The sequence below is a fragment of the Gorilla gorilla genome, chromosome 6 (assembly GCF_029281585.2).
Source record: "Gorilla gorilla gorilla isolate KB3781 chromosome 6, NHGRI_mGorGor1-v2.1_pri, whole genome shotgun sequence".
Lineage (NCBI taxonomy): Eukaryota > Metazoa > Chordata > Mammalia > Primates > Hominidae > Gorilla > Gorilla gorilla.
This window is the reverse complement of record NC_073230.2, coordinates 84,651,644-84,677,500: the sequence shown is the minus strand read 5'-3', so window position 1 is coordinate 84,677,500 and position 25,857 is coordinate 84,651,644. Positions and strand designations below refer to the sequence as shown.

The following is a 25,857-nucleotide window of genomic DNA, read 5'->3' as shown; positions in this document are numbered from 1 at the left end:
GCCCAAATAGTAAAGTAAAACTTTTAGCATAGAAAATAAGAATTGGTGAGAATTCCATTCCCTGGTTACTTACCCCATAGGCTGAGGAGCTGCCTCTGCCTCTAAGGATCAGGGCATTCTGTGTTCGATGGCAGAACCTAAGTCAGAATGCAGTACAATCCCTGAAAAGTGAGAACATCAGGGTGAGTTATCTTGACCTTGAGATTGCTTCTCTAGCTCTTTCATTTAAAAAAAATATATAAGAACCAAGAAGGAGATCCCCTCTTGCCACCTCAGTTATTTGAACGCAGCTACTCAATGTCCATTTTGTCGAGATCAAGGGCTCTCGTGAGTGACTGTGAGGCAGATCTGATCACTCAGAGGGCTAAAGGTAACCTTATGAAACCTGAAGATGTGAAAGGAGAATGTAGCTGCTGCTCAAAAACTCCACTAGCCCATCTTGAAAAGAAATCATCTACAAACAGAGTAATTCCCAGTTTCCAATTCTAGTTTTATTGGGTGTCCCTAAACTTTTCTTTTTTTTTTTTTTTTTTTTTTGGAGACACAGTCTTGCTCTATCCCCCAGGCTAGAGTGTAGTGGTGCAATCTCGGCTCACTGCAACCTCCGCCTCCTGGGTTCAAGCAATTCTCATGCCTCAGCCTCCCAAGTAGTTGGGATTACAGGTACACACCATCACACCCGGCTGATTTTTGTATTTTTAGTAGAGATGGGGTTTCACCGTATTGGCCAGGCTGGTCTCAAACTCCTGACCTCAGGTGATCTCCCTGCCTCAGCCACCCAAAGTGCTGGGATTACAGGCGTGAGCCTCCGTGCCCAGCCTTCTGCTCTTTCTTATTTTGCCGACCGAATGTAAGAAAACTAAGCTAAAATACATTTTGTATCCAAACCAAAAGGAAGCTCTCTAGGACGTATGGCTACTATACTCAGGAGACTTGAACTTTCCTTGACCCAAAAATGGCTATCTGGAAGTCAGCATCCTCACAGTACATTAATGCCGGGTGTGGTGACTCACACCTGTAATCCAGCACTTTGGGAGGCTCGGGCAGAAGGATCACCTGAGCGAAGGAGTTTGAGACCAGCCTGGCCAAAATGGTGAAACCTTGTCTCTACACAAAATACAAAATTTGGCCAGGCATGGTGGCGCACGCCTGTAATCCCAGCTACTCAGAAAGCTGAGGCCGAGGCAGGAGAATTGCTTAAGCCTGGTGGCACTTAGCCAAGATTGCACCACTGCACTCCAGCCTGGATGACAGAGTGAGACTCTGTATCAAAAAGAGGAAGGAAGAAAGAAAAAAAAAGCTTGAGTGATCCCTACACTGCATATGTTCATATCGATAAATCAAGGAGTGCCTGTATTGAGCTTCAGCAAAAGATTTTTCGGGGAGGTGAAGGAAGGAGCAGTTCCATCAAATTAAAAGATTAATTTTTAAAAGCTTAAAGATTAATCTGTGCTTTTAAAAAGGATTTCACAACTATGTTACCTGTTGTATTTGTTCTAGGCTGAGTAACATCAGTTGTATTGTAAGAAGTTCTGATCTGTAAAAACATAGTTGATATTAGTATTATAATAAAGCATTTAGAAGAAATGTATAGGCCTTTCTCACACAGCTGTGCACTAATTATTATTATTATTATTATTATTATTATTATTATTGAGACGGAGTCTCATTCTGTCACCCAGGCTGGAGTGCAATGGCATGATCTCAACTCCCTGCAACCTCTGTCTCCCAGGTTCAAGCAATTCTCCTGCCTCAGCCTCCCGAGTAGCTGGGACCACAAGTGTGCCCCACCACACCCAGCTAACTTTTGTATTTTTAGTTGACACAGGGTTTTGCCATGTTGGCCAGGCTGGTCTCGAACTCCTGACCTCAGGTGATCTACCTGCCTCAGCCTCCCAAAGTGCTGGGATTACAAGCATGAGTCACTGTGCCCAGTCAAATTTTTAAATGGTCCACTCTGCCTTCATTTTATAGTGAAAAAACTCATTCTGGTGACTTGAATTTTGAAAATAGCAATTTTCAGACATTCAGGTGAGACCACCTGGATATCTCCAAAGTCATCTTTTTTATAAGATAAATACGCAAAAGTCACTTTTCCCCCAAACCAGCTCAATTCTGTTTCTGAATCTTGGATGAACTGTCCCACAGCACAGCCAGAAGCAGCTTGCATCATCTTAAACCTTTCTTCTCCCTTATAACTGAGCCCCAACAAATATACACAGATATACAACCCCAATCAGTAAACAAGACTCTGCCCACTTCAACATTCCTTCCATGAGTAGAGAAAGGCCTTCTGTTCCTACCCCCTACACTCAAACTACCACTGTGTTATTCTTCAAAATCAACCCAGAATAATCTTTCTAAAGGACAGATCCACATTATTTTAAGAGAGAAGTGCTATGAGACCATTTAATGACTGCCACTGCTTTTGTAGGATCTAAGGCCTTCCTCCACTTGGCCACCCAAGTCTATCTATGCAATCCTACAATGCCCACATGGCACTCCTCACTCCACACAAAATAGGTGAGGTATGTGAACATGTGAGCAAACTTGACACCTCCCTGCCTTTACTCATATTTGAAACACGTTCCCTCCCTTCTGGATGCACAAGTGACTGATTGGGGTGTGCCACCTACCTCCTGAAGCTGGTTTATCAAGTTGTAAATCTTCATGTGTTGAATTCATAAGATTATGTCTGAAAGGTGAAAATAAATAATATTCATAGGCAATATTCAGCAAAGTAATATCCACTAGTACACATTTAACATTTAATTACCAAGGGTGGTTTTGAAAAGAAAAGACATGCTGGGCACAGTGGCTCACACCTGTAATCCCAGCACTTTGGAAGGCAGAGGCTGGCAGATCACAAGGTCAGGAGTTCGAGACCAGCCTGGCCAACATGGTGAAACTCCATCTCTACTAAAAATACAAAACTTAGCCAGCCATGGTGGCAGGTGCCTGTAATCCAAACTACCTGGGAGGCTCAGGCAGGAGAACTGCCTGAACCCAGGAGACAGAGGTTGCAGTGCGTCAAGACCATGCCACTGCACTTGCATCCTCGGTGACAGAGCAAGACTCCATCTTGGGAAAAGAAAAAAAATTAAGAAAAGACAATCTGGATGCTTGAGCACAACTAAATCTTCATTTGAGGTTTCCACAGAGTAACAAAAACAAAATAATAATTGCAAATTGTCTCATAACATGCTTCACGGAGCATGTATCCTCACAAGTAAAGTGGTAACTTTGCAGCCCACAGGTCTTTGAAGCATATTACAAAAATCTTAAATGGGATCCTTTAATCTCACATTGCATTCAAGACTATCTTCCTCTACACATCTAGAGAAACAATCATATATTCCCACATATGCTATAAAAATCTCAGGCCTAAAAGCAAGACATGGAAATTATTATTTTTAGCAAAAGTAGCAGAAACTTGTGAAAGAAAATATCAGTTGCATGCCAGTCAGATGCGGGCAGTGTTCATGTTTCAAAAGGTAACACTGGCATGACTGACTCAATGTTGGACCCAGATAAATTAAAAAGTGATACATAAAAATACATATAATAGGCCAGATGCAGTGGCTCAAGTCTGTAATACCAGCACTTTGGGAGTCCGAGGCAGGCGGATCACAAGCTCAGGAGTTCAAGACCAGCCTGGCCAATAATGGTAAAACCCCGTCTCTACTAAAAATGCAAAAATCAACGGGGCATGTTGGTGGGTGCCCGTATTCCCAGCTACTCGGGAGGTTTAAAGAATTGCTTAAAGCCGGGAGGTGGAGATTGCAGTGAGCTGAGATCACGCCACTGCCCTCCAGCCTGGGCGACAGAGCGAGACTCCTTCTCAAAACAACAACAACAACAACAACAAAAAACATAAAATAACTCAAACTTAATTAAATATAACCCTAATGGTGAATGAATATTTGTCAACAATAACAAAGATATATTACTCAGAACAGAGATAAGAGTCCAACAAGAATCCAAGAGTCTTACTTTTTAATCACAAAACGAATCCTTTCCTTTGCAAGTAATATCCTCTCAAGGCCAGGAATTCCGTAAGTAGATAGCCTTCTTAAAAAACATTCCTGGCGGGGCGAGGTGGTTCATGCCTGTAATCCCAGCACTTTGGGAGGCTGAAGCGGGAGGATCACCTGAGGTCAGGAGTTGGAGACCCGCCTGGCCAACATGGTGAAACCCCAACTCCACTAAAAATACAAAAGTCAGGCAGGCGTGGTGGTGTGTGCCTGTAATCCCAGCTACTCAGGAGGCTGAGCTAGGAGAATTGCTTGAACCTGGTAGGCAGATGTTCAGTGAGCCGAGATCACACCACTGCACTCCACCATGGGCAACAAGAGCGAAACTCTAGCTCAAAAAAAAAAAAAAAAAGAGAACTATCCCATTGCTTTAAGGCAATGTAGACACAGCCAGACTTTCTACAAAAATCTGAACCACATTATAAAGCCAAAAAAAATCACCGTCTAATTTTATTTAATACATTTAGTACTAAACGGAAGAGGTAATATTTTCAAAACATAAACATTAGTGTAACCTAATTGGACTTTTACAAATAATTTTTTAAATAACAGAAGAAGATTCTTGTGAACTGCAACATTTCAGCGAGCATTTATTTACTCAAGATTAAAATAATACAACAGCTATAAAGTGTCAAGAGCTGACCAGGTGTGGTGGCTCATGCCTGTAACCGCAGCACTTTGCGAGGCCGAGGCAGGTTGATCACCTGAGGTCAGGAGTTCGAGACCAGCCTGGCCAACATGGTGAAACCCCGTATCTAACTAAAAATACAAAAATCAGCCAGGCGAGGTGGCACTCGCCTTTAGTTCCAGCTACTAGGGAGGCTGAGTCGAGAGGATCGCTTGAACCTGAGAGATGGAGGCTGCAGTGAGCTGAGATGGTGCCATGCACTCCAGCCTGGGTGACAGAGCAAGACTCTCTCTCAAAGAAAAAAAAAAAAAGTCAAGAGCATGGGAAGTATTAAAACCAAACATAATCAACGGTCTCCCATCAGAACAGCTCCATTTTTTTGCTATCATTATGTGTTAATGTCTATTTGCTAAACATTGATATCTGTACTAAAGTTTCAAGTGTACCATATAACACATTAGTGCTGACTTAGGTTTAATATCCTTTGCTGTACGTTAAACTTCAGTATCATACCTATATATCACAACAAAACTATCTTACTCTAAGGTAATTACCATTAATATTGCTTTAAAATTATGAAATGTGAAGACTGTTTTTGTAATTTCACAACAGCTGAACGTTGTCTTTAAACAAAATAATCTAATAAATCACCATCACAACAAAAGCCCCACAACATTGTTTCACCTTATAAAAAGAATTGACATTTATAAAATTGTCAATTTATAAAACTGTAATAGCAAATTATTTTTACTCAGAATAGTACCCTAAAACTTAAATTAAAAAAAAATCATTACCATTATTCATGAAATTAAAAAATCTTCAAAAAAAAAAAAAAAAACATGGGCCAGGTGTGGTGGCTCATGCCTGTAATCCCACTTTGGGAGGCAGGTGGATCACCTGAGGTCAGAAGTTCGAGGCCAGCCTGGCCTACATGGCAAAACTCTGTCTCTACCAAAAATACAAAAATTAGCTGGTATTAGCTGGGCGTGGTGATGCACACCTGTAACCCCAGCTACTTCGGAGGCTGAGGCAGCAGAATTTCTTGAACCAGGGAGGCAGAGGTTGTAGTGAGCCGAGATAGTGCCACTGCACTCCAGCCTGGGTGACAGAGTGAGATTCTGTCTCAATCAATCAATCAACCAACCAATAAATCTTAAGAAGGAAGCATTTACCATGTATTTATATGCACGGTATTATGTGAAACACTTTACTATCTTATCACATCTTCGGGATAGATATTCAGTTCTCATGAACACAAAAGAGGATACTAAGGCTCAGAAAGGAGAAGAGACGTGGCCAGGCTGTGTCCCCAGAGCCTATGATCTCACCACTAGGTTACAGTGTTTCCAAATAGCACATGTTATGAGGTTTTTGCTTTAAAGTGAACCAATAAAAAAGGCAAAAAAAGGCATAAGCTATTAAAAAGTAGGAGAAACACTGAAAGAACCTTAAGCACATAACTAAAAATATTATGGAAAAGTTATTAATTCATTAGCAAATTTACTCTAATTCTAGACTTTCATTGAGGGGTATGTTACATTACTCATGATGAAGAAAAAATGTTCGCTTCGAGTATATTAACATAAACACCAGCCGGACGTGATGGCTCAAGCCTGTAATCCCAGCACTTTGGGAGGCTGAGGCGGGCAGATCACGAAGTCAGGAGATCGAGACCATTCTGGCTAACATGGTGAAACCCCGTCTCTACTAAAAATACAAAAACATTAGCCGGGTGTGGTGGCACATGCCTGTAATTCCAGCTACTCGGGAGGCTGAGGTAGGAGAATCGCTTGAACCTGGGAGGCGGAGGTTGCGGTGAGCCAAGATCGTGCCGTTGCACTCCAGCCTGGGCAACAAGAGTGAAACTCCATTTCAAAAAAAAAAGCATAAACACCATTAATACGGTTTATCATGTTTAAATGTTCACTTAAAGCACTTCAGTTAAAATTCTGCATATCACACAATTCTATAGCTTGCTAGTAGATTGCAAAGTAAACAGTCATTCAAATAAAAACAGCAAAACACATGATGTTTTTTGCCAGTTGTTGCTATTTTTAGGTGAGCATTTGCTATATACCATCAAAGAGATGACAACAACAAATTGCTAATTTCTTTCATCATTATATAAAGGTGGCTTTAGGATAGAATAGTATAAGGGCAAGGAAGAATTTGAAATCTAACGTCAACTAGGTAATGCATCAAGATAAAAGTAGAGACAATAGGGGCATCTTGGTGAATATCGAATTTTTTTTTTTTAGACAGAATTTTGCTCTTGTTGCCCAGACTAGAGTGCAATGGTGTGATCTTGGCTCACCACAACCGCCACCTCCCAGGTTCAAGCAATTCTCCTCCCTTGGCCTCCTGAGTAGCTGGGACTACAGGCATACGCCACCACGCCCAGATAATTTTGTGTTTTTAGTAGAGAAAGGGTTTCTCCATGTTGGTCAGGCTGGTCTCGAACTCCCATCTCAGGTGATCCACGTGCCTCAGACTCCCACAGTGCTGGGATTACAGGCGTGAGCCACAGTGCCTGGCCAAATTAACAAATTTAACAAAGCAGATTGAGAGAAACAATTAGTTTAAAAAAAATAAAAAATGGCCTGGCGAGTTGGCTCATGCCTATAATCCCAGCACTTTGGGAGGCCGAGGTGGGTGGATCACAAGGTCCAGAGTTCAAGACCAGCCTGGCCAAGATCGTGAAACCTTGTCTCACCTAAAAATACAAAATTAGTGGGGCGTGGTGGTGGGCACCTGTAATCCCACCTGCTTGGTAGGCTGAGGCAGAGAATTGCTTGAACCTGGCAGACGGAGGTTGCAGTGAGCTGAAATCGCACCACTGCACTCCAGCCTCGGTGACAGAGTGAGACTCCATCTCAAAAAACAATATATATATATATACACACGTATATATGATATACGTATATATATAATGTGTGTATATATACGTATATATATACACGGGTATATATATACGTGTATATATGTATATATGTGTGTATATATATACGTATATGTGTGTACATATATACGTATATATGTGTGTGTATATATATACGTATATATATGTGTGTATATATTCAATTAAATCCCTAAGATCCAGGGATTTGCAATAAATATGTAAATAAATCCCAAATATCTATGCTGAACGTTTAAAAGAAATGCTAATTGATAATTAGAGAAATACAACTTTTCCTTAGCTTTCTAGCAATCTAGAAACAAAGAATGTTTCTAATATTTAGACAGACACTACAAAGTACCTTACAAGGAGAGACATATAAGGATGGCATGACTCACCAGCAGCCCTGGGCTGGTCCACAGTACCCCCATGATGAACAGTAACTCCATTGTGTAAATGCTCATGAACAAACTATCACAGGACTTTTCCAGTTTAGACACACCATATTTTCTTTCAGACAATTCTTCAACTTGTTTACGTAGATCAGCAATACAATAATTCCATTTCTCTGAAAATTGACCAAAAGTTGATTCTCAATACATCCCTCTGTCAGAGCAGCAATAACATATAATGACTTATTTTCTATATTTTACATCCTAACAAACCATACCATTTTACTGCTTTCGAAAAAAATTTCCCCCTTTTTGTAGGTTCTTAGAATTACTTTAAAGGGAGACCGTAAGAGAAGTTTTAAAGTTTAGTACCTCTTTTTAGCCTTTTAATTCTGAAAAGCAGGAGGGCAGAGAAGATCAACCAAATTAAACACAACAGCAGGGAGGCCACAATGAGGAGGTCTCCAGGGGTCTTTTAGCAAACTTCCTAAAACATGTCTCAGCTGTGTGGAAATAAGATTTTACAGTGGTGGTGGTGCGGGCCTGTAATCCTAGCATTTCAGGAGCAGAGGCAGGGCAGATCGCTTTGAGCTAAGGGCAACACGGTAGAAACTCCCCCTCCCCTCCCCCACCCCCCAGTCCCACCCCCATCTCTACCAAAAATACAAAACTTAGCCAGGCGTGGTGGCAGGCGCCCGTAGTCCCAGCTACTTGGGAAGCTGAGGCAGGAGAATTGCTTGAACCCAGGAGGCGGATGTTACAGTGGGCCGAGACCACGCCACTGCCAGCCTGGATGACAGAGCAATACTCCGTCTCAAAAAACAAAAACACAAGGTTAAGAGGGACCCCAGACCTTACATATACAAGTTTAATAGGGACCCCAAAGCAAAAAATCCCAACCCTTTTTCTCCCAATCATTGAAACACCAGGAGGGTGTAACAGTTTTGTAGCCTAGCTGTAGTAGGCTGATGCCCCCAAGATGCCCATATCCTAATTCCGGGAACCGGTGAACACGACCTTATATGGCAAAAGGGGCTTTGCAAGTATAATGAAGTTAAGGGTCTTTGGCCAGCTTGTCCCGGCAGGGTTTATGTACTCACCTGGATCCTTGTAAGAGCACAGCAGGTGATGGAGAGCGGTGGGAGGTGTAGTGATGAAAGCAGGAAACTCGAGTCATTCCAGAAGGGTAGCACAAGCTAAGGAGTACAGGCCGCCTCCAGGGCCAGGAAACATTCTCCCGCAGAGCCTGGGAAGGCACTGACCCTGCTCCCACCTTGACTCAGTGGGACTGATTTTAGAATTCTGGCCTTCAGAAATGTAAGGGAATACCTCTGTGCTGTTTTAAGCCACTAAGTGTGTGGTAATTTATTGCAGCAGCAACGTGGCCTCAAAACCCACCTGAAGGGGCCAGGCGCAGTGGCTCACACCTGCAATCCCAGCACTTTGGGAAGCCGAGGTGGGCAGATCACTTCAGGTCAGGAGTTCCAGACCAGCCTGGCCAACATGGTGAAACCCCGTCTCTACAAAAAATACAAAAATTAGCCAGGTGTGGTGGCGCATGCCTGTAATCTCAGCTACTCAGGAGGCTGACACACGGGAATCACTTGAACCCGGAGGGGGCCGCGGGGGGATGGGGGAGGGGGGATGGAGGTTGCAGTGAGCTGAGATTGCGCCACTGCCCTCTAGCCTGGGTGACAGAGTGAGATTCCATCTCAAAAAAAAAAAAAAAAAAAACCCACCTGAAGAAGGTTTCCAGTTCTGCCAGCAGTCCCCCACCCAACCCCCAGAAGCAGACATTCCTTTGCTGTGGGCCATGAACAGGCAGAAGGAAGCACCTCCTCATGGCAGGGGCCTACCCAGGAGAAACCCAAGGGAAGGCACTGCCAGGCCAGCCCCTCTGCCAAAGCCATTTTCTTTTTTCTTTTTTTTTGAGACACAGTTTCACTCTGTCTCCCAGACTGGAGTGCAGTGGCACAATCTCGGCTCACTTCAACCTCTGCCTCCCCAGTTCAAACGATTCTCCTGCCTCAACCTCCTGAGTAGTTGGGATTACATGAGCGTAGCACACCTAGCTAATTTTTGTATTTTTAGCAGAGACAGGGTTTTGCCATGTTGCCCAGGCTAGACTCGAACTCTTGGCCTCAAGTGATCCACCTGTCTCAGCCTCCCAAAGTGCTGGGATTACAGGAGTGAGCCACCGCACCCAGCACTCGTCAAGGTCTTTGATGGCAGGTTTTTCCAGGTGATCAGTTCTTGTCTGGTCTGGCTCTGTCCCACTCTCCCTCTCACCAAGTTGGAACCCCTAGCTAGTTTTCAGAGGGGAAGAATGTGTACCCCAATCCCAACTTGGTATGGTTCAGATCTGCATTTAACTCATGAAGCCTGGCTGCTCCCCAGGACCTGGAGAAAAAAAAGGGTCTCGCTGCAGGTATGATACAGGACGGGCCTATCCCCAGGACCCGCCTGTCCCCAGGACCCTGTAAGAGGGAAGCCCAAACTCCCACCAGGTTGGGAGGGCTGGGGAAGGGAAAGTGTTATGGTAGCCCCAAGACTAAAAAGAGGCAGCAGAAGCAGCAGGACAGTGCTCCCAGGTAACTCATGCCGCTGCCTGAGTGAGGTGAGGGAAGAGTGCACCCACTGACGTCAGGGGGCAGAGAAGCGCGCTTCCAGGGCGGCTTTTCCCCTCGCTTCTTGCCATTTTACTCTGATCCCCCCCCCTCCAGGTGAGCCTGCCCACTTTGGGCCCAGGGTTGCCGCTGGGGCCTGTACCCAAAAGCAGCCCCCCATGGCCATGGCCCCAGGAGTGGGGCAGAGCAGGCAGGAGTCCTGGACAGAGGAGACGCAGGGGCAGGAAGGAATGGGCCTCAAACTCCAGGAGGGGGCCCTTCTCATGGGTCCTGCTTTCTGGCCTCTCCTCTCTTACCCCTGGGCTGATCACCCTGGGAAGAACTAAGCCAAGGTTTCTCACCCTCAGGTCCGAGGGGTTCAATTACCGGGCCCTTAGGGAGGTGCGAGCCTCCTGAAACGATGCAAGGTGCCTGGCCTAATTTTTATATTTTTAGTAGAGATGGGGTTGCACCATATTGGCCAGGCTGGTCTCGAGTTCCCGACTTCAAGTGATCGGAATGCCTCGGGCACACAAAATGTTGGAATTACAGGCGTGAACCAACGCGCCCGGCCAGCCCTATTTATTTAAGCCTATACATTTTGCACTTGTTAAAAGTATTCGAACATACAATTACCATGTTTTCTTTAAGCGGTCCCTCCCTGTTGCACACTTGGATAGTTTATATTTTTAGACAAGGTTTACCTCAGTCTCGCAGGATGGAGTGCTGTGATGGGATCATAGCTCATTGCAGCCTTGAACCTTGGGGTTCAAGTATCTGGGAAGCTGAGGAGGGACTACAGAGATGGGGTCGCGCCATGTTGCCCAGGCCGCTCTTTAACTCCTGGCCTGAAGGGATCCTTCCGCCTCGGCGGAGCCCGGACAGTTTTCTAGTTTTGACCCACAGAAACACTGTGCTGGGTCGGAGTTTGTCAACTACCCTTCTCCAGCCAGCAACACACAGAACATGGCGGGGAAGTCACGGTCACCAGGCTCCAAACCCTGGAGAAAACAGCCCAGCTCCAGGCACTGTAGCGTCACTGTGACGTCGCCGAAGGCCGACGCTATTACGTCGCCGGAAGGCCCGCGCCTGTGACGTCAGCGGAGGCGCGCCCCTGTGACATCGCAGAGGCCCGCCCCTTCTGTAGAACCAATCGGAACTCGAGGCGCGGCGGCTGGGTATTCCAGGAGAGTGCATGCGCAGATGCGTGGCCACAGACTGCGGGTCAGTGTCAGCAGGCGGCGGGTTAGTGTCCGCAGGCTCCGACCCGGCCGCCGACACCAATAAGCTACAAGGACGAGCTTTACCACTGCCTGTACTACTGCTACCTGCGCGACTTCCCAGCCTGCGGCGTAGGGCGCAGCAAGGGCCTGACGCTGAGCGAGTAGGCGCTGCGCACCAAGCGGCTGTGGCCTGGAGGGCACGGTCGGGCAGAAGCTCCTCAGTGGCCACCACAAGCCCGCTAGCTCCGGCTACAGCCCTTGCCGCACACTCGCGTCACCTGAGCCTGTGTAGGTGCGCCCCCCCAACTCCTCCCCCAGCCAGGTCCCGGGGACACCGGCAGCGTCCCCCACCGCCCGGCGCCGCTCATTCTGGGCAGCATCGGCCCCGTCTGATGCTACACCGCATTAGGGAGCTGCACTCCTCGGCTTGACCTCTCATGGCCTTTGCAACAACATCAAAGCCTTTGGAACTTTGTAGGGGGTACGAGGGGCTAGGAAACCAAGAAAACATCTTTTTAAAAATATAAGCGATCGGGCCGGGCACGGTGGCTCACGCCTTTAATCCCAGCACTTTGGGAGGCCGAGACAGGTGGATCACGAGGTCGGAAATTCAAGACCATCCTGGCCATCATGGTGAATGCCGTCTATACTAAAAATTAAAAAATTAGCCGGGCGTGGTGGCGGGCACATGTAATACCAGATATTCGGGAGGCTGAGGCAGAGGCAGAGGCAGAGAATTGCTTGAACCCGGGAGGCGGCGGCTGCAGTGAGCCGAGATCGCGCCACTGCACTCCAGCCTGGGCGACAGACCGAGACTCCATCTAAAAAAAAAAAATATATATATATATATATATTTGGAGCCCGGGAGGTTGAGGTTACCGTGAGCTGAGATTACGCCACTGCACTTCAGCCTGGGTGACAGAGGGAGACCATGTCTCTAAAAAAAATTACATGCGAGTGAGAGCTTTTCTTCCAGTGCTCATGCTCAGACTGAAGAAAGTAATTGGGCCGGCCTGGTAATTCACGCCCTTAATCCCAGCACTTTGGGAGGCCGAGGTGGGCAGATCCCTTGAGCTCAGGCGTTCCAGACTAGCTTGAGCAACATGGTGAAATTCGGTCTCTACAAAAATACAAAAAATTAGCTGGGCGTCGTGATGGGCGCCTGTAGTCCCAGCTACTCAGGAGGCTGAGGCAGGAGAATGGTGTGAACCCGGGAGGCAGAGGTTGCAGTGAGCCGAGATTGCGCCATTGCACTCCAGCCTGGGCGACAGAGTGAGACTCCATCTCAAAAAAAGGAAAATGGAAACTTTTACCAGTGATTCCCTTCCTTCAAACTAATGATAAGGAAATGATGCTGTTCTATTTTGTTTTCTTTTTGCATGTTTTCTTTTTTGAGAGAGGGTCTTGCTGTGTTGCCCAGGCTGGAGTGAGGTGGCGCAATCATGGCTCACTGCAGCCTCGACCTCCTAGACTCAAGCAATCCTTTCCCCAGCCTCCCAAGTAGCTCAGACTACAGGTGTTTACTACCACAGTTGGCTAATTTTTGTATTTTTTGTAGAGACAGGGTTTCACCATGTTGCCCAGGGTGGTCTCAAACTCCTGGGCTCAGCTATCCTCTACCCTCGGCCTCCCAAAGTGCTGGGATTACAGGCGTGAGCCACTGTACCTGGCTGATGCTGTTCTTTTCAAACGCATATTTACTTTTTTTTTTTTTTTTTTTTTTTTTGAGATGGAGTCTCACTCTGTCTCCCCAGCTGGAGTGCAGTGGTGCAATCTTGGCTCACTGCAGCCTGGTCTTGATCTCCTGACCTCAGATGATCCACATGCCTTGGCATCCCAAAGTGCTGGGATTACAGGTGTGATCCACCACACATGACGATTTTGCTCATTTTAGATACTAGAACTTGTTAATTAAAAAATATATATATATTTTTTTTGAGCTGGAGTGCAGTGGCATGATCTCGGCTCACTGCCACCTCCGCCTCCTGTGTTCAAGTGATTCTCCTGCCTCAGCCTCTCGAGTAGCTGGGACTACAGGCGCATGCCACCATGCCCAGCTAATTTTTGTATTTTTAGTAGAGACAGGGTTTCGCCATGTTGGCCAGGATGGTCTTGATCTCTTGACCTCATGATCCACCTGCCTCGGCCTCCCAAAATGCATGAGCCACTGCGCCCAGCCAAAAAAAAAATTTTTTTGAGGCAAAATCTCACTCTGTCATGCAGGCTGGAGTACAGTGGCACAGTCACAGCTCACTGCAGCCTCGACTTCCTTGACTCAGGTGATTCTCCCACCATAGTCTCCAAGTATCTGGGACTACAGGTACACGCCACCACACCTGGCTAATTTTTGTTTGTTTGTTTGTTTTTTGAGATAGAGTCTCACTCTGTTGCCCAGGCTGGAGTGCAGTGGCGTGATCTCGGCTCACTGCAAGCTCTGCCTCCTGGGTTCATGCCATTCTCCTGCCTCCACCTCCTAAGTAGCTGGGACTACAGGTGCCTGTCACCACGTCTGGCTAAATTTTTTGTATTTTTAATAGAGACGGGGTTTCACCGTATTAGCCAGGATGGTCTTGATCTCCTGACCTCGTGATCCACCCACCTCAGCCTCCCAAAGTCCCGGGATTACAGGCATGAGCCACTGCGTCCAGCCCACACCCAGCTAATTTTTTTTTTTTTGTATTTTGTAGAGAAGGTGTTTTGCCATATTGCCCAGGCTGGTCTCAAACTCCTGGGCTTCAAGCGATCTTCCAGCCTCAGCCTCCTGAAGTGCTAGGATTACAGGCATGAGTCACTGCTCCCAGCCTTTTTAATTCAATTTAAATTATAAATGTGATCGCTATAGAAAATATGTGTATTATTTATCTGCTGCTATGTAACAAATTACTCCAGACCTAGTGGCTTAAAATAAATACTTAGGGCCAGGCACAGTGGCTCATGCCTGTAATCCCAATACTTTGGTAGGCCGAGGTGGGCAGATGGCTTGAGTCCAGCAGTTTAAGATCAGCCTGGGCAACATAGTGAGACTCCATCCCTACAGAAAATGCAAACATTAGCCAGGCGTGGTGGTGCACACCTGTGGTCCCAGCTACTCAGGAGGCTGATGGGGGAGAATCACTTGAGCCCGGGAGGAAGAGGTTACAGTGAGCCAAGATCACACCACCGCACTCCAGCCTGGGTGACAGAGTGAGACTCTGTCTCAAAAATAAATAAATAAATAAATAAATAAATAAATAAAATACTTAGGATCTCCATTTCTGTGGGTCAGGAATTCAGGAGTGGCATAGCTGGGTCATTTGGGCTCAGGGTGTCTCATGACATTGCACTCAAGCTGTCCACTGAGACTGCAGTCACCTAAAGCCTGTTTCCAAGATGGCTCCCTCATGTGACTGCTGACAGGAGGCCTCAGTTCCTGTTACATGAGCCTCTCTACAGGCTGCTTAGGTGTCATGGTGTGACAGCTGGCTTTCCCAAGTGAGTAATCAAAGAGTGAGCAAGGAGGAAGCCACAGTACCTTTTATGATGTAGTTTGCAAAGTTGCAAGCCATCACTTTTGCTTTTTCCTATCTGTCAGAAGGGAATCACGTAACCCAGCTCACATTCAAGGGGATAGGGACTGGGCTCTGCCTTTGAAGAGGGTATCGGAGAATTTGGGCACATATTTTAAATGACCATACTATGTTTAATTATTGCAAGTATGGTCACTGTAGAAAAATTGGAAAATAGGGACAAGCAAAAAAAAAAGTCACTTGTAATTCCATGAATCAATGGATAACATTACTAGTTGGGTGTATATAATTCCAATATTCAAAATATATATTTTCTCAAAATATAAACACACTATATGTACTGTGGTGTAATCTGCTCTTTCACTTAATGTATTGACTATATTATAAAAAATACCTTTCATTTTCATGTCAAATATTCTTTCCTTTTTTTTTTTTTTTTTTTGAGACAGAGCTTCGTTCTTGTCACCCAGGCTAGAGTGCAATGGTGCCATCTCTGCTCACTGCAACCTCTGCCTCATGGGTTGAAGCGATTCTGCTGCCTCAGCCTCCCTAGTAGCTGGGATTACAAGCATGAGCCACCACGTCGAGCTAATTTTTTTTTTTTTTTTTGAGACGGAGTCACTCTGTCACCCAGGCTGGAGTGCAGTGGTGCAATCTCGGCTCACTGCAAGCTCTGCCTCCTGGGTTCATGCCATTCTCCTGCCTCAGCCTCCCGAGTAACTGGGACTACAGGTGCCCGCCACTACACCTGGCTAATTTTTTGTATTTTTTAGTAGAGACAGGGTTTCACCATGTTACTAGGCTAGTCTCAGACTCTTGATCTCCTGACCTCATGATCCACCCGCCTCGGCCTCCCAAAGTGCTGGGATTACAGGTGTGAGCCACCAAGCCCGGCCGAGCTAATTTTTTTTGTATTTTTAGTAGAGACAGGGTTTCACCATGTTACTAGGCTAGTCTCAGACTCTTGACCTCAAGTGATCACCCACCTTGGCCTCCCGAAGTGCTGGGATTACAGGCGTGAGCCAACGCTCCCGGCCTAAATGTTTTTTCTTTATTTATTTGAAGAAGTTCTTTATATGTGAAGCTCATTAACCTTTTACCTGCCACGTGGAGTGTGTCATTTGTCTTCTTATTTTTGATTTTAAAAAACTATTCATTCCTAGATGGGCATTACCCTTATTAAACAACGAATAGAATATGTGATATCCAATGATACATTTAAAACAAGACAACCAATATCTTGATGTACATAAAGACAAACTTCAGAAGACAACTATTAAATGTTTTAACATACATTTGAATAAACTTTACTTACAAATTATTTAACTGGAAAAGGAATTTGTGTTCAAAAAATGTTTTCACCGATGGAAAAATAAATCTAACAAAACCAATATGTGAAAACATTGATTTACAAAGCCAAAATATATTATATCTTAGTTTCATTTCCTATATACCCTCAATGAGGTCCCCTCTTTTTTTTTTTTTTAACGGAGACGGAGGTCTCACTATGTTGTCCAGGATGGTCTTGAACTCCTGGCCTCAAGTGATCCTCCTGCCTCGGCCTCCCAAAGGACTGGGATAACAGGGCTGAGCCACTGTGCCTGGCTGAGGTTCTCATTAAAAGAAAATAGGCTAGGCGCAGTGGCTCACACCTGTAATCCCAGCACTTTGGGAGGCCGAGGCGGGCGGATCACGAGGTCAAGAGACGGAGACCGTCTTGGCCAACGTGGTGAAACCCCGTCTCTACTAAAAATACAAAAAGTAGCCTGGCGTGGTGGCAGGCGTCTGTAGTTCCAGCTACTCGAGAGGCTGAGGCAGGAGAATGGCGTGAACCCAGGAGGCAGAGCTTGCAGTGAGCCGAGATTGTGCCACCGCACTCCAGCCTGGATGACAGAATGAGACTTCGTCTCAAAAATAAAAAAAAGAAAATAAAGGCCAGGAGCGGTGGCTTATACCTGTAATCCCAGCTCTTTGGGAGTCTGAGGCGGGTGGATCGCCTGAGTTCAGGAGTTTGAGACCAGCCTGACCAATATGGTGAAACCCCATCTCTACTAAAAATACAAGAAATTAGCTGGGCCTGGTGGCAGGCACCTGTAATCCCAGCTACTCAGGAGGCTGAGGCAGGAGAATCGCTTGAACCTGAAAGGCAGAGGTTGTAGTGAGCTGAGATTGTGCCACTGCACTCCAGCCTGGGTGACAGAGCAAGACTTTGTCTCAAAATAAATACACGCCCATGCCAGGCCGGGCTTGGTGGCTTACTCCTGTAATCCCAGCACTTTGGGAGGCCAAGGTGGGTGGACCTCTTGACCCCTGGAGTTTGACACCAGCCTGGGCAACATAGTGAGACCCTTGTCTCTACAAAAAATAAAAAGTTAGCTGGGCGTGGTGGCTGGTACCTGTGGTCCCAGCTACTTGGGAGGCTGAGGTGGGAGGATTGCTTGAGCCTGGGAGGTCAAGGCTGCAGTGAGCTGTGATTGCACCACTGCACTCCAGCCTGGACAACAGAGTAACACCTTGTCTCAAAAATACAAACATGAGGCCAGGCACGATGGCTAATGCCTGTAATCCCAGGACTTTGGGAGGCTGAGGCAGGCAGATCACCTGAGGTCAGGAGTTTGAAACCAACCTGGCCAACATTGTAAACCCCGTCTCTACTAAAAATACTAAAAATAATTAGCCAGGTGTGGTGGCACATGCCTATAGTTCCAGCCACTCAGGAGGTTGAGGCAGGAGAATCACTTGAACCCCGGAAGCGGAGGTTGCAGTGAGCCAATATTTGTGCCATTGCACTCCAGCCTGGGCAACAGAGCAAGATTCTGTCTCAAAAAAAAATACATGGATGCATATATACATATACATACATACTACATGCATACATACATACCAACACCAGGTTCAATGCCTGTCCTGAGTGCCCACCAGACCCTGCCCCCAGCAATCAGTTTGGCTACCATCCACCAACACCCCCCAAGCACATTCTGACCTCTTAGGAGTAGGGGTGGGCCGTTTCTCCCAGAATCCCCAAATCATATCAGGCCTCTCCCCGCAGTTCTCTTGGAGGGAGGGAATTAACCAAATCATCCGTCCCAGGGTTCCTGCCACCTTCATTCCCCAGCCCCCTCCCCAGATTCTTAAGCCTTTCCAGACCCTGCAGGTCTCAGTCTCCCACAAGCAGTGATCAAAACCCCACTGTGTCAAGCTCAGGAGCCCTAGAGCTCCCAGATGGTTAAGAAGAGGGATTCCCCAGATGGTTCACCCCAGGACAGTGAGCACGTACCTGGCTCGGCCAACCCTGGAAATTGTGGTCCCTGGAGACAGCGCATGGGGAAACTGTCTTCCTGGTGGAGATGGGGAGCACCATCCTGTGAGCCAGGGGCCGATGGGGACAGGGATGCCTTCTGCAGTGGCGCCCGCAGTGGGCCCCGACCGCCTGGAGGGGCAAGGCTGGGGCAGGGTGGCCCTGGACTTGGCTGACAGGTGTCATTTCCTGCTTCCCTTCACAGGTCAGACAAGGGCAGCATGTCTGAAGACTGCGGGCCAGGTGAGAAGGAATAGGGCCCACTGTGTGTGTCATGGTCCGGGAGGGCAACCACCAGCCCTACCCGACAGCCTTGGTGGGGAGCTCAACTCAGCCCATGAGCCTGGAGTGCTAACGAGCCTCCTCTGCCCACCTGCATCTCCCAGGCCTCACAGCGCTGAGGTGCAAGGCATGCTGGGAGCTTACTGGGGTCAGGGACATGAAGAGCTGGGTGCTGGCCATCACCACTGCCTCCTGTTGATGCCTAGACCCAGGCCCCAGGATCTTGGACCAGCAGCCTCCCCTCTAGGGGGTCTTAGTCACTGGGTCTGTAAATTGGAGCCTCTAAGCCTGGCCTGAGGGCCCCCCTGACCTCCAGTTCTGGTCTGGGCAGGAGCCAGGGGACTGACATGACTTGTCCTAGGTAGGGCCTCAATAACAAGTTACAGACACCAGAATGTTCTGGAAAGACTCACTCTGCCCAGTCAGGCTTGTGCCAGGCTTGACCAGATCCTTCCTTTCCTCCTTGCAGGAACCTCTGGGGAGCTGGGTGGGCTGAGGCCGATCAGAATTGAACCAGAGGTTCTGGACATCATTCAGGTCACTGTCCCAGGTAAGGGACGGGTGTCTGACCACCCCCTGCAGAAATCAGGGCCGTATCGTTAGCCTCCCGAGGGTCTGCCCTGGTGAAGAAGAGGCCTCCAGGCCACTGTTTCTCTCCGTGGATTCTGAGAAACATCAGGGTATTGTGAATGCTTTTTCTGGCCACATCTGTCCCCTGTGTTGAGAATCAGTGTTCTCAGCTCTGACCTTCCAGAAGGTCCCCTCAAACTTCACCTCCCTGGCTTGGCTTCCCTGGGATTTGTGAGGCTGGTGAGAAGAAAAAGGCGTGAGCGTGAGAGGCTCTGAGTTGGACCCTACCCCCTACCAAGCCTCATTTTCCACATCTTCAGAGGAGAGGGTAGATTTGGGCACTGGATCCTCAGTATGGGGTGACTGTCAGAAGCCAAGAGGATGCCGGGCACAGTGGCTCATGCTTGTAATCCTGGCATTTTGGGTGGCTGACATGGGAGGATTGCTTGAGGCTAGGAGTTCAAGACCAGCCTGGGCAACATAACAAGACCCCCATCTCTACTAAAAATACAAAAAGTTAACCAGATGTGGTGGCGTGTGCCTGTCGGTGTAGCTTCTCAGGAGGCTGAGGCAGGAGGATCACTTGAGACCAAGAGTTGGAGGCTGCAGTGAGCTGTGATCGCACCACTGCACTCCAGCCTGGGCAACAGAGCGAGACCCTATCTCAAAAAAAAAAAAATGACTCGGCGCAGTGGCTCACGTCTGTAATCCCAGCACTTTGGGAGGCCGAGGCGGGCAGATCACCAGAGGTCAGGAGTTTGAGACCAGCCTGGCCAACATGGTGAAACCCCATCTCTACTAAAAACACAAAAATTAGCCAGGCATGGTAGCTCACGCTGGTAGTCCCAGCTACTCGGGAGGCTGAGGAAGGAGAATCGCTTGAACCCAGGAGGCAAAGGTTACAGTGAGCCGACATGGCGCCACTGCACTCCAGCCTGGACGACAGTGTGAGACTCCATCTCGAACCAAAAAAAAAAAGAGAGAAAGAAAAAGACCCTTGCCTGTGGGGAGACTGGGCTGGGTGGTCCCTGAAGGACTGTGACAGGAGTATGACAGGCAGAAGACACCCGTGTCATTTGGAGTTTTGTCTTCAGACGCCTTGCCAACCTCTGAGGAAATGACAGACTCAATGCCTGGGCACCTGCCGTCAGAGGATTCTGGTTATGGGATGGAGACGCTGACAGGTAAGAAATGGACCTGGGCTGGTGGTGCTTAGGACTCATCTCCCCAGGGAGCAAACGGAAAGGGGTGGGCCAGGCGGGCCCCAGACATTTCTTGATTTTGACCGCCTCTAGTAGAGGAAACCCAATATATGCCTGACCCCAATCCAAGGCTGGGTTCCTTTTGGAAACCTCAAGTAGGCTCTATTTATTTATTTAGAGACTTTGGAGCAATCTCAGCTCATTGCAACCTCCGCCTCCCGAGTTCAAGCGATTTTCCTGCCTCAGCCTCCTGAGTAGCTGGGATTACAGGCACGTGCCACCATGCCTGGCTAATTTTGTATTTTTAGTAGAGACAGGCTTTCGCCATGTTGGTCAGGCTGGTCTCGAACTCCTGACCTCAGGTGATCCACCCTCATCAGCCTCCCAAAGTGCTGGGATTGCAGGCATGAGCCACCACACCCGACCATAGGCCCCATTTCTAACAAGGCCCAGCATGCTTCCCAGGAGCCACCTGTTGGGATTAATTTGTCCGTTTATCCAACAGCTATTTATTGAGCATCTATTGTGTACCAGGTCCTGTGTTAGGGGCTGGAGACAAAGCAGTGAACCAAGCAGAAGTCCCCACCTCCTGGGGTGCACATCCGCCTGTGAAGAGATAGATGGATAGTAAGCAAATAAGTAAAATAGGCAGGCTAAGGTGGCTCGTGCCTGTAATCCCAACACTTTGGGAAGCCAAAGCGAGGGGATTACTTGAGGCTGGGAGTTCAAGATCAGCCTGGGCAACATAGAGAGACCCATCTCTTAAATGTTTTGAGATGGAGCCTTACTCTGTTTCCCAGGCTGGAGTGCAGTGGCGCGATCTCAGCTCACTGCAACCTCCGCCTCCTGGGTTCAAGCACTTCTCCTGCCTCAACCTCCTGAGTAGCTGGGATTACAGGTGCCCACCACCATGCCTAGCTAACTGTTTTGCATTTTTAGTAGAGGCGGGGTTTCACCATGATGGCCAGGCAGGTCTCAAACTCCTGACCTCAAATGATCCTCCTGCCTCGGCCTCCCAAAGAGCTGGGATTACAGGCGTGAGCCAACGCACCCTGACTGAACAAATATTTATTGAGCACCTACTGTGTACTGGGTCCTGTGCAAGGGGCTGGGGAAAAAGCAGTGGACCAAACAGATGTCCCCACCTCCTAGGGTACACATCCTCATATGGAGAGATAAACAGTAAGCAAATAAGTAATATAAGCAGGGCAAGGTGGCTCATGCCTGGCTCACCTCCCAGGAAGGCCCTCAAAAGGGCTCTGGCAGCTTTGCCCCCTACACAGGCATGAGACACAGGGGTTGAGATTCCTGGCCCTGTGGCACCGGGTGGCCTTACAGCAGCCATGTCTCTGCAGCCAACGCCACTGGCATCTCGGAGCCCGTCAAGGTGCCGTACTCCAAGTTTCTGATGCACCCGGAGGAGCTGTTTGTGGTCGGGCTGCCTGAAGGCATCTCTCTCCACAGGCCCAACTGCTTCGGGATCGCCAAGCTCTGGAAGATTCTGGAGGCCAGCAACAGCATCCAGTTTGTCATCAAGAGGTAAGGCCTGACCAGGTCCACGGGAGACAGCACCGGGCCTGCTCAGCACCCAGGGGCAGGAGCAGCACCAAATTGCCATCAAGCGATTTTTGTGCCTCAGCCACCCGAATAGCTGGGACCACAGGTGTGTGCCACCATGCCCAGCTAATTTTTTGATTGATTGATTGATTGGTTGGTTGGTTGATTGATTTTATTTTTTTAGAGATAGGGTCTGGCCATATCGCCCAGACTGTTCTCAAACTCCTGGACTCAAGCCATCTCCTGCCTGGGCCTCCCAAAGTGATTACAGGCGTGAGCCACCGCGCCTGGCCACTATTTCTTTCTTTTTTTTTTTCTTTAGACAGAGTCGCAGTCTGTCTACCAGGCTGGAGTGCAGTGGTGCAGTCTTGGCTCACTGCAACCACAGCCTCCTGGGTTCAAGCGATTCTCCTGACTCAGCCTCTTGAGTAGCTGAGACTACAGGTGCCTGCCACCATGCCCGGTTAATTTTTGTATTTTTAGCAGAGACGGGGTTTCACCATGTTGGCCAGGCTGGTCTTGAACTCCTGACCTCAGGTGATCCGGCCACCTCAGCCTCCCAAAGTGCTGGGATTACAGGCATGAGCCACAGCGCCCGGCCTTTGTTTTGTTTTTGAGATCAGGTCTCCCTCTGTTTCCCAGGCTGGAGTGCAGTGGTACAATCATAGCTCACTGCAGCCTCCACCTTCCAGGCCCAAGTGATCCTCCTGCCTCAACCTCCTGAGTAGCTGGGACTACAGGCATATGCCACCACACCTAATTTTTTTTTTGTAGAGTCGGGGTCGCTCTACGTTGCTCAGGCTGGTCTCCAACTCCTGGATTCCTCCCACCTCAGTCTCCCAAAGTGCTGGGATTACAGGCATAAGCCACCCACCAGGTGGAGAACCAGTCTTTAAATAACAGAGTGTGGGAGTAGGAGGGGCCCAGGGCGAAGGTAATTAGACAGCAAAAGAGTCCATCCGGCAAAGAAGCTGCTGTTAAGTCCTGGGGCCACCCAGCCACGCTGGGTAATTATAAGGAAAGCAAGTCTCGAGTCTCGTCTGCGATCGCGGACGGGATGAACAGCGTAACCTAGAACAACCCTGACCTCCACGAGGAGGACCTGGTCTCCCGCAGGCCACAACTCCCCTGCAGTTCTCGCCTGCTGCCTGCAGAGGGAGCCAGAGGCTGAGGCTGCACCAGCCTTGCTCCAGCCCCGGGAGGTCACGGTCGGCAGAGTGCGCATTAGCATTCCAGAGCCAAATCCAGCTTCCGGCTCTGTCTGGTCTCTGCTCATCTAGGCAGGAGGGACAGCCGCCTTCAGACGGCGAGAAGGGAGGCGGGAGTGGATCCAGGAGGGCGGTGGAAACCGGAGACACAGTATCGGTGCAGGAAGTGCAGAAGCTGTCAACCTTGCCCAAGAGAAGCAAGGCAGAGACCAAGCATGGTGGCTCACGCCTGCAATCCCAGCGCTTTGGGAGGCCCAGGTGGGAAGATCCCTTTAGCCCAGTTCAAGACAAGCCTGGGCAACATAGTGAGACTGCCCCCCACCTCCCATGTCTCTACAAAAAATTTAAAAATTAGCCGGGGATGGTGGTGGATATCACCCATATACCCAGCTACTTGGGAGGCTGAGGCAGGAGGATTGCCTGAGCCCAGGAGATGGAGGCTGCAATGAGTTATGATCATGCCACTGCACTCCAGCCTGGCCAAAAAGCCAGATCCTGTCTTAAATTTTAAAAACAGAGAGAGGAGCAAGGTGGTGCCCCACAAGATGAATTGTCAGGGAAACTTCCATTAACCAGGTAACCTTGACTCCCTCCTCGCTCCACTGCCCTGTGGGGACAGCAGGGACAGGACATTCCTGCCTGACATGCCCAGGGGATAGGGATCAATTACTCCAAACTCAGGGTGGGAAGAAGCTGCTGGGGACAAGGAGGGAGAGCTGGAGCCTGCCCTGCAGCCACTATGGATGTCTGCAGTAATCTCCATCCAGAGGCCGGGCATGGTGGCCTACGCCTGTAATCCCAGCACTTTGGGAGGCTGAGGCGGGCGGATCACGAGGTCAAGAGATTGAGACCATCCTGGCCAACAGTGTGAAACCCCATCTCTACTAAAAGTACAAAAAATTAGCCAGGCATGGTGGCGTGTGTCTGTAGTCCCAGCTACTCGGGAGACTGAGGCAGGAGAATTGCTTGAACCCGGGAGGTGGAGGTTGCAGTAAGCCAAGCTCGTGACACTGCAGGGGGCCTGGAGACAGAGCAAGACTCTGTTTCAAAAACAAAAATAGGCCAGGCGCAGTGGCTTACGCCTGTAATCCCAGCACTTTGGGAGGCGGAGGTGGGAAGATCACGAGGTCAGGAGAGCGAGACCATCCTGGCTAACATGGTGAAACCCCGTCTCTACTAAAAATACAAAAAAATTAGCGGGGCGTGGTGGCGGGCGCCTGTAGTCCCAGCTACTAGGGAGGCTGAGGCAGGAGAATGGCATGAACCCAGGAGGCGGAGCTTGCAGTGAGCTGAGATCGCGCCACTGCACTCCAGCCTGGGTGACAGAGCGAGACTCCATCTCAAAAAAAAAAATAAAATAAATAAATAAATAAATAAATAATAAATAAAAAAATTAAAATCCCCATCCAGGCGCTGGCAGGCTCTAGCCTACAGGGAGCTGGGCCCGGGTCTCCCGGTGCTTGCCTCTGTGGGTCCCAGTTCCTAATCTCATAGGGCTTGAGATGGAATTCCTCAGTTTCCCCACTCGCAGAGGCTGCCCACATCCCGCCCCTGCCTGCGCCCTGGCCCCCACGGACTCATAACTTGGGGCGAACTTCCTGCATCAGCCAGAGCTGGCCAGCCAGAAATGAGTTCTTTTCCTCCTCTTAATTTTCTTCTAGTTGCTTAAGTTTCCTCGCAAAGTCTAAGGGGGTCACCCTGGGTCAGGCAGAACAAGATGCTGAGAGATAGGACCAGGTGGGCTGATCTGGGGCTGGTTTGTACCAGCACAGCAGATATGATTGTGAGATGGGGAAATGTCTGAACTGACTCATCAACAGTGGTGGCCCCAGTCTGCAGATCCTCCCCTGCGACCCCCCTGGGAGCCCCCCAACCCCACCCCACCCATGGAAAACAGTAATCTTAACAAATGACATTTGCAAAGGCCTTGTTTCCAAATAAGGCCATATTGTGAGAAACTGGGACTTAGGACTTCAATACATGAATTTTTAGGAATAAAATTCAACCCATCCCACTAAATATATGGAGTAAAAAGTTGAGAGCACCCTACACACAATACACATTCCAAAGGCAATTTCCATCTTCATTCTAGAAGTTTGTCCTTCGAGACCTTTTTCTATTCATTGATTTGTTTATTTATTTGAGACAGGATCTTGCTCTGTCGCCCAGGCTGGAGTGCAGTGGCGCGATCTCGGCTCACTGCAACCTCTGCCGCCCGGGTTCAAGTGATTCTCCTGCCTCGGCCTCCGGAGTGGCTGGGATTACAGGGATGCGCCACCATGCCACGCTATTTTTTGTATTTTTAGTAGAGATGGGGTTTCACATTGTTGGCCAGGCTGGCCTCGAACTCCTGACCTCAGGTGATCCACCCATCTCAGCCTACCAAAGTGTTGGGATTACAGACATGAGCCACCTCACGTGGCCTAGTGAGTAATTATTTTAATAGCACAGTAGG

At 48.4% G+C, this 25,857-nt stretch overlaps 1 protein-coding gene and 1 long non-coding RNA gene across 9 annotated transcripts in view; one reads left to right on the top strand and one right to left on the bottom strand.

Annotated features, from left to right (window-relative positions):
• LOC129534737 (uncharacterized) overlaps positions 1–11,602 on the bottom strand; it is a 111,428-nt gene extending 99,826 nt beyond the window's left edge. For 5 of the 8 annotated variants that reach the window (XR_010134697.1, XR_010134699.1, XR_010134698.1 and 2 more), the window contains exons 1-5: positions 9,051–9,516; positions 7,957–8,126; positions 2,637–2,695; positions 1,483–1,537; positions 74–161 (exon numbers count right to left, since the gene is read on the bottom strand). This is a non-coding gene — a long non-coding RNA (uncharacterized lncRNA). Of the gene's footprint in view, positions 1–73; positions 162–1,482; positions 1,538–2,636; positions 2,696–7,956; positions 8,127–8,322; positions 8,383–9,050; positions 9,517–11,260 lie in introns of those variants that run through there. The other 3 variants (XR_010134693.1, XR_010134694.1, XR_010134696.1) reach the window with 3 other exon arrangements.
• A 140-nt stretch (positions 11,603–11,742) lies between these two features.
• Positions 11,743–25,857, top strand: part of LOC115935377 (general transcription factor II-I repeat domain-containing protein 1-like) — a 32,692-nt gene continuing 18,577 nt past the window's right edge. Inside the window, exons 1-5 of the mRNA XM_031013391.2 lie at positions 11,743–12,071; positions 18,789–18,826; positions 19,335–19,415; positions 20,530–20,619; positions 21,993–22,176. Of these exons, the coding sequence (XP_030869251.2) occupies positions 11,752–12,071; positions 18,789–18,826; positions 19,335–19,415; positions 20,530–20,619; positions 21,993–22,176 (713 nt within the window). The 5' untranslated portion in view covers positions 11,743–11,751. The remainder of the gene's footprint in view (positions 12,072–18,788; positions 18,827–19,334; positions 19,416–20,529; positions 20,620–21,992; positions 22,177–25,857) is intronic.